Source organism: Juglans regia, chromosome 1, assembly GCF_001411555.2.
Source record: "Juglans regia cultivar Chandler chromosome 1, Walnut 2.0, whole genome shotgun sequence".
In the NCBI taxonomy this organism is placed as follows: Eukaryota; Viridiplantae; Streptophyta; class Magnoliopsida; order Fagales; family Juglandaceae; genus Juglans; species Juglans regia.
The window spans coordinates 25,289,200-25,297,784 of NC_049901.1; the positions used below are offsets into that span (position 1 = coordinate 25,289,200).

At 43.7% G+C, this 8,585-nt stretch overlaps 1 protein-coding gene across 1 annotated transcript; it reads right to left on the bottom strand.

Moving 5' to 3' along the window:
• Positions 1 to 865: 865 nt before the first annotated feature.
• Positions 866 to 8,365, bottom strand: LOC118348542. Its single transcript, XM_035690501.1, has 3 exons — positions 7,282 to 8,365; positions 5,375 to 7,195; positions 866 to 1,260 (listed from the first exon to the last, which is right to left on the bottom strand). The coding sequence occupies exons 1-3, from the start codon at positions 8,363 to 8,365 to the stop codon at positions 866 to 868; spliced, it is 3,300 nt and encodes a 1,099-aa protein (XP_035546394.1).
• Positions 8,366 to 8,585: the final 220 nt, after the last annotated feature.

Here is an 8,585-nt window from a genome sequence, read left to right on the forward strand (position 1 = left end):
CATCGGGGGTGCGACGGGCGTGGTTCGTGTGGAACCATGCAGTGGGAGTGGGGAGGTTGGAAACCACCTCGGACTGCTCAGACGATGTTGGTGGTCTGTTTGGTGTCCGTCAGAGCCACCTCCCGCCGTGGCACGGTGGGCCGCAGTGTCACTGGGTGCACGGCGTGCACCCAGCCGGTACGTACCCCGTGCATGGCAATGAATCCTCTAGATGAAGGCAGTCCTTTGATAAAGTCCATGGAAATGTCTAACCATGGAGACTTTGGGATGGGCCAGGGCTACGGCAACCCAGTTGGATGGATATTCTCATGTTTATTAGCTTGAAAAACATCACACTCCCTTACAAGACTTTTAATGTCCATGCGCATCCCTTCCCAAAAGAAATCCAATTTTGCTCTTTGGACTTTTTTTGATACCCACATGCCCAGCCTAAGGACTATTGTGAATATACTGAAGAATCTTCATCTCAAATGGAGAATTTGGAACCACAACCAACTTCCATTTCCTCAACAAAAGGCCTTGCTGCAAGGTATAATGCTTTGGGCCTTGCAAACCCTGTTGAAGCTGAGAAGTTGCTGATATCAGAAGATAAGTGGTAACTTTGCTTCAACTCTTTAATCAACAATGGAGTTGGGAAAGTGACCAAAGCTAACACAACTAAATCTTCCTTAGATTTCCTTGAAAGAGCATCTACAACTTTGTTATCATACCTTTCTTGTAGTCAATTGTAAAGTCATAGCCCAAAAGCTTTGTCAACCATTTATGCTGGGTCTCAGTACCCACTTTTTGCTCCAACAAATATTTTAGGGCTATTGATCAATCTTGATCTTAAAAGGTTGACCCAACAAATAAGGTCTCCATTTGCTCACTGCTGATACCAAAGCCAAGAATCTTTCTCATATGTGGACAACAACAAAGCTTTACCTTTAAGATCTTTACTGTAATAAGTAATAGGTTGTCTCTCTTGCATAAGAACAGCTCCAAGGGCCACACCAAAAACATCACATTCAATTGTGAATGCCTTTGGAAAATATGGTAACCTTAATACAAGAGGTTCAATGATTGCTCTCTTCAAAGCCATAAAAGCTTGAGTTGCCACTTCAGTCCAAATAAATGAATTTTTCCTCAGCAAGTCATTTAATGGAGCACCAATGACCCCATAATTCCTTATAAACTTCATGTAATAGCCAGTAAGCCCATTATTATTACATGCTCTTTGTTTATTGGAATGAGAGTTTTTTCTGGGATTCTCATCCTCAACTATTATGAAATTGTTTTTAAAAAATCCTTACATTCCTTGATCATGGCTTCCAAATTGAAACTATAGCAAGAAAGTACCATGTTATGAACTAAATAGTTAATGCAAATTTTCCTTTAGATAATTGTTCTCTTCTGTTGCTAAGTTCCTTCTTGGATTTGTATGTTTACTCACTTTCCTCACAAATAGAATGAATGATCTAAATAAGATGGTTGGTGATTAGTGTGGCGCCCCCGACCCCCATGTAAGGAAAACACGAGAATCGAGACGCCGGGATGATGACAACACGGTCACACATCCCAACGAAAGTGCCAAGTGTGTGTACATGCAACGGTGTACAACAACAACGCAGCGGATTAGTCAACTATGTACCAGAATTTAAATACAAGTAAACATCAGTAAAGTTTTAAAAGCAGTTATACAGTATCCAAAATAAAGTTAACACATGTCCCAAAAATACAAAGGGTAAAATAAGATAACAATAACCAGTGATCCCAGATCACTCCTCGGGCGGAGCCGTCTCCTCAGGCTCGCCCTCCTCCTCCTCATCTGCATCAAAATCTGCGTTACCACAAAATGGTACCGCAGGTAAGTATAACCCAAAAATAATCTCAGGAATAAAATGCATTTAATACAACTAACATGCATGCATATGATGAAATATGCATTTTTTCTCAAAACATCATTTTCCCCGAAAATGATAATTTTCCAACACACGCCAAAATCCGCTTTGGCCCAAAAATAATCCGTAAAACATTTTCCCAGAAAATGAATTACACAAAATCCAACACACGCTATTTTCCCAGAAAATAGTCCATTTAATCCGTCAATACCCTATGCACCATGGCCCCCCCTAGGGACCATCCGCATGTCCTGGCTTCGTAGCGATGCCCAGTTCCGCGCCCAGCGCGTACATGGCCGAGCACCCACTACGCAACGAGCGATGCCCAGTTCCGCGCCCAGCGCGTACATGGCCAGACATCCTCTAGTCCCCGCCAGCAGAAGGACCACGGAGTCGGCACGAATCTCTCGTCTGATCCCATTGTCGCCCAGCGACAATCCAGGGGACGTTACTCAGTTTATTCCGCTCCCGAGTAACCAGAGAAGCTCCACCGAGATAATGCCCCATCTCGGCTTGGGGTCGTGATACGCACGCACCCAAATTCCATTCTCACATGAAAACCCAGTTTTCATAAACACATGAACATGAATGCAATACACGAAAACCCAGCTTTCCTTTACAAACATGATCATGCATGAAATAATGATATGCACATGTACCAACACAAATCCACATTCCTCAATAACCAATAACCAATCCAATCAAACCAACCCAAACAACTCCAATCATAAATCCATCCGACCCCCGTACTCCTCGGACTCAGTCCGGCATGCCAAAAAAAATACAGTGAAATGCGTTAGTGCAAAAATACATAAAATTCATGAGAACTCTTTGGAGAAATACTTACAGCGCTATATGATAATTTCCGGAGGATCACGAAGCTGAAAAAGGCGACGTTTGAGCAACACCACAGTGTAAAATACACTGTGGCCGTGGGTCACAAATACCCACTTTTCAACGAAGACAAACGAAGACCCCAAAATGATAGGGTAGGGCCTAGAGAGGTCGGTGAAGTCAATGGGGGTGGTGGTTTGCCGTGGATGACGGCGCAAATGGTGGTTTAAGGCCAAAAATGCCGAAATCGGAGATGGACTTGGTGGGGCTTCACCGGTAACGGATCGGAGCCGGGGTTGGGTCCAAAAGGTTGCCAAGAGGTCGGGGATGAAGTGGTAGGAAGATGGTGGCCAATGGCGGTGCGACGGCGGCGCAACGGCGGAAAGAGTGCCGCGGCTTCGTGGGTCTCGTGGGGGCTAACGGCGGCTTGGATGGAAGTGAGGTTGGTAGGGTAAGGTCGCCGGCAGCTGAGGAATGCAAGGGACCGGGCGGTGTCGACCACTGCCGACGGACGGCGGCGCTGGGAGGGGTCGAAGGATCGGGCGGAGGAGAGGGGAGAGAGAGTCCGGGCGCGGGAGAAGAAAGAAGCCGAAGGAAAATAAGGGAAAAAGAGAAAAAGGAAGGAAAAGAAAAGGAGAGGAAAGAAAAAGAGAGGAAAAGAAATGAGGTCCAATCCTCACAACTTGGGTCACGAAAATGATCCAACGGAAATGATTTTAAAACCACAAATTAAATAAAATAATTTAAACGTAATGGTAAAGTCAAATCGAAATAATTAAATCTCACAGTAATTAATTTAAATATTAAAAGCAATTTAAATGCATAACAATAAATAAATATTAAAAGCACATAAATAATAATTTTCATCAAATTAAAAATCCTAAAAATAGCCCAATTAAAATCCAGTAATTTTAAAACAAGAGAATAATTTTTTGAATAACATAAAAATAATCATTCAATAAAAATACATTAAAATACGGGGTGTTACATCCTCCCCCCCTTAAAAAAAATTTCGTCCTCGAAATTAGCAAGGTCCAACATTAAACTAAGACAGGAACAAGATTCAACCGAGAGCATACTTAGAACATACCGTCAAAATCAAACAAACAAGTAAGGATAATGCTCCCTCATGTCGGCTTCTCTTTCCCAAGAGAAATCTTGAGCCAACGGATCACCCCATGACACTTTCACCATAGGTATTGTCTTGGACCTTAATCTTTGCTCTTTCGGATCCACGATCTGCGTCGGGGCAACTTCATAAGTAAGGTTAGGCTGAAGTTGAATGCGTTCAGGGTCAACAAAACGTGGCTCTTGCTGTCCAAAACTCTTCTTCAACGAAGACACATGAAACACATCATGAACATCCCCAAAATAATCCGGCAAGGCAACTCTATAAGCAACAAGCCCAACTTTCTTTACGATCTGAAAAGGGCCAACATATCTTGGACTAAGCTTTCCTTTCTTACCAAAGCGCTTAACACCTTTCATAGGAGAGACTTTAAGATAAACCCAATCACCTTCTTCAAAGGATAAGTCTCTTCTTCTTGTATCTGCGTAACTCTTCTGGCGACTTTGTGCTTCTGCCATTTTAGTCCTTATAAACTGAACTTGGTCCTTCATTTCTTGAATTATCTCAGGCCCAATTACTTTACTCTCGCCGACTTCATCCCAACACAAAGGCGATCTACACTTCCTTCCATACAAAGCTTCATACGGGGCCATCTGAATGGAGGAATGAAAACTGTTATTATAAGAGAACTTGATAAGCGGCAAATGATTCTCCCAACTTCCTTGAAATTCCATGACACAAGACCGCAACATATCCTCCAGAGTCTGAATAGTACGCTCTGATTGACCGTCTGTTTGAGGGTGATATGCACTACTAAACTTCAACTTAGTGCCTAAAGCCGCCTGCAAGCTCTTCCAAAAATGGGACGTAAACCGCGAGTCCCGATCTGACACGATACTCTTGGGTACTCCATGCAAACGCACTATCTCCTTGACATATAATCGAGTCAACTTACCCAAAGAGTCAGTATTATTAACAGGCAAGAAATGGGCACTCTTGGTCAACCGATCAACAATCACCCAAATTGAGTTCTTCCCACTAGGAGTCCTCGGTAAACCCACAACAAAATCCATAGAAATATCATCCCACTTCCACTCAGGAATAGGGAGAGGTTGGAGTCTACCAGCAGGTCTTTGATGCTCAGCTTTTACTCGACGACACGTGTCACATTTCTCAATAAACAAAGCGATGTCCAACTTCATTCCTTCCCACCAGAAATTCCTCTTTAAATCTCGATACATCTTCGTGCTTCCTGGATGAACTGAATAAGGAGCCGCATGAGCTTCTGCCAAAATCCGCTCTTTAAATTCAGAATCTCGGGGAATCACTCTACGATCCCGAAACCGAAGAATACCATCCTTATCCAAGCTGTAATGCAAGGGTCCTCTAGACTTCCTGACTCTTTACCTGATAGCTAACAATGTAGGATCCCTTCTTTGAAGAGTCTTCAATTCTTCATAATCCACTACTCGGACATCCAAGACTGACGATAACAATTCCTCTTGCTGTGAACTCTCGATAAGAAGTCTCCTCATTCCAAAAAGGAGAGAGTCCAGATCTGATGACTCTGCTTCATCCACTTGTTGAGATTTTCTACTCAAAGCATCAGCGACTAGATTCGCCTTTCCTGGATGATACTTGATCTCACACTGGTAGTCGCTAATCAACTCTAACCACCGTCTCTGCCTCATATTGAGATTCTTCTGAGTAAACAAATGCTTCAAACTCTTGTGATCAGTAAAAACTTCACAGGATTCACCATACAGATAATGCCGCCAAATCTTAAGAGCAAAAACTATTGCCGCCAACTCCAAATCATGTGTAGGATAATTCCTTTCATGAATTTTCAACTGACGAGATGCGTAAGCAACAACCCGTCCCTCTTGCATAAGAACGCATCCCAACCCGAATTTGGATGCATCACTAAAAATCACAAATGGCTTGTGTGGCTCTGGAAGTGCCAAAACAGGTGCCATTGTCAATCTTCTCTTCAACTCTTGAAAACTTCTCTCACATTTGTCAGACCATACAAACTCCGTATTCTTCCTAGTCAAAGCAGTGAGAGGTCCTGATAGTCGAGAAAAACCTTCCACAAATCTTCGATAGTAACCGGCAAGTCCCAAGAAACTTCGTATCTCACGAACTGTTGAAGGGCGAGGCCATGACAAAACAGCTTCTACTTTACTAGGATCTACAGCCACCCCTTCTTGAGAAATCACATGCCCAAGAAACTTAACTTCTTCTAACCAGAATTCACACTTGCTCAACTTAGCGTACAATTGATGCTCTCTTAATTTCCCAAGCGCCAGACGAAGGTGACAAGCATGCTCTTCCAAGTCTCGGGAATAAATCAGAATGTCGTCAAGAAACACCACCACAAAAGAGTCCAAAAAGGGTCGAAACACCCGATTCATTAAATCCATAAAAGCGGCTGGAGCGTTCGCTAACCCAAAAGACATCACTTTAAATTCATAATGCCCATACCTCGTCCTGAAAGCAGTCTTGGGCACGTCCTTATCCCTTATCCTCAGCTGATAGTACCCCGATCTCAAGTCAATCTTTGAAAAGACAGCTGCTCCCTGAAGCTGATCAAACAGATCATCAATTCTTGGAAGAGGGTACTTGTTCTTGATAGTCACCTTGTTAAGCTCCCGATAGTCTATGCACATTCTGAGAGTACCATCTTTCTTCTTGACAAACAAAACAGGCGCTCCCCAGGGCGAAGTACTAGGCTGAATAAATCCTTTGTCAACCAATTCTTGCAATTGAGTCTTCAACTCTTTTAACTCGGCCGGTGCCATGCGGCAAGGAGCCTTATGCACAGGAGCCGCCCCGGGTTCCAGATTAATAACAAATTCCATGTCACGAACGGGAGGCAATCCAGGTAACTCATCCACGAACACATCGGGAAATTCTTCCACCACTGGAATATCCGCTAAAGATTTCTTCTCAGATGGTGTAGATACGACTTGGACCAAAAAAGCATCTGCCCCACAAGCTATATCTCTCTTAGCTTGAACTGCTGATATAACTAATGGTCTTGCCTTTAACTTACTTCCCACGAATTCTAAATAATCCTCATCCGAGAGTTGAAAACCAATTACTCGTCTTCTACAATCAATATTCGCAGAATAACGATACAGCCAATCCATACCCAAAATTATATCAAAACCAAGCAACTTGAATACAATCAAATTTGCATCCAGTGTCCTTCCACCAAGATCCAAAGGACAACCCAAAGCAACCTTGGAGCAACACACGATCTCGCCATTGGGAAGAGCCACAACTAAGGATTGTGGTAGAGGTTCTGTAACCAAATTGCACATCCGTGCAAACGTGGCAGACACAAAAGATTGGGACGCCCCAGAATCAAACAAAGTACAAGCATAAAAATCATATAGACGAACTCTTCCTGATGCAAACACAACCACCAGACAAATTCAAAAAAAACCCAACCACACCAAGCAATAAACCCAAATAAAATAACTACATACATACCAGTAATCACTCCAGCATCATGGGTCTCTGGAGCCTCATAATCCACGTCGCCAGGAGTCACTGCATAAACTCGGGCTTGTACCAACTGTCTCTGGTTGCCCCTTCCACCTCGACGACCTCCTCGTCCTCCTTGACCTCCTTGAACTAGACTGGGACACTCCCGAGCAAAGTGACCCGGCTGGCCACATCTAAAACACTGAATGCCCCTTTGACCACAATCGCCCTCATGGGCTCTACTACATCTCGGGCATACTGGAGTCCGGCCTCCTGCACGAACACCGGAGGTTGTCTGTGGACGGGTCCCGGTCCTCTGAACAAATTTCTGTGGCGATCCAGAACTGCTTCCTTCACCAAGATAACTCCGTCTTTTCTGACCTGGAGGGGAGCCCACTACAAAGCTACTCTCGCGCTCTGCGATACTGGCCAAGTCTACCAACTTCTGAAATTCCACAATCTGGAGACAAGCCACTTGTCTGCGTACTTCAGGGCGCAGACCCTCCATAAAACGCTCCACCTGCAGCTCTTCGGTGGCAATGAGGTGAGGAGCGAACCGTCCAAGCTCCATAAATTTCGTTGCATATTGCTCGACCGTCATACCTCCTTGAACCAAATTATTAAACTCCCGAGCCTTCTGCCTTCTCACTGAAACAGGAAAGTATCGATCATCAAATTCCTTTTTAAACCGCTGCCAGGACACAGCAGCCAAGGATCCGAACTCCATTTCTAGGAGTGACCGCTTGGTCTCCCACCAGTATGCTGCTTCACCTTGTAGCATATAACTTGCATACAAAACCATCTGGACCTCAGTACACCCACAGACTTCAAAGGTCCTTTCCAAATCTAGAATCCACCTCCTAGCTCGCATTGGATCCTCCTCCCCAGTAAAGGCAGGAGTCCTATGCGCCAGGAAGCGCTCATAGGTGCACCCCACTTGGACCGCTCTATTTAGATCTCCTTGCGGCGGTCGGAAATTCTGCTCGTACAAGTCTGACATCCTATTCAACGCCCTTGCAATGGCATCGTCTCTTTCACCCCTGGATAGCTCATCTTCGGGCACATTAGCTTGCCTTCTTGGTCTCACCATAGTCCTGTCATAGAGCAACCTCCAACCCCGCTTAAATCCAGATAAAACCAAACTCAACCAAAGCAACACAAAAATACAATAAGATAAAATTAAATTAAATAACATCAATTAACATAAAATAAAACAACAATAAACTCATAATAACACATATTTATTTTTAAAATAATCATTTAACTTACAACACTTTAAAAAAAATTATTTTAAAACAATAAAATAATTT

Excerpts from the sequence above, each read along its gene's own strand:
- LOC118348542 (XM_035690501.1), bottom strand. The coding sequence starts at position 8,365 with ATGGTGAGACCAAGAAGGCAAGCTAATGTGCCCGAAGATGAGCTATCC. Across the intron at positions 7,196-7,281 it reads TGATGCTGGAGTGATTACTG|GAAGAGTTCGTCTATATGAT; the intron begins GTATGTATGTAG and ends TGTTTGCATCAG. Across the intron at positions 1,261-5,374 it reads CGCTGATGCTTTGAGTAGAA|TTGAGGATGAGAATCCCAGA; the intron begins AATCTCAACAAG and ends ATTTCATAATAG.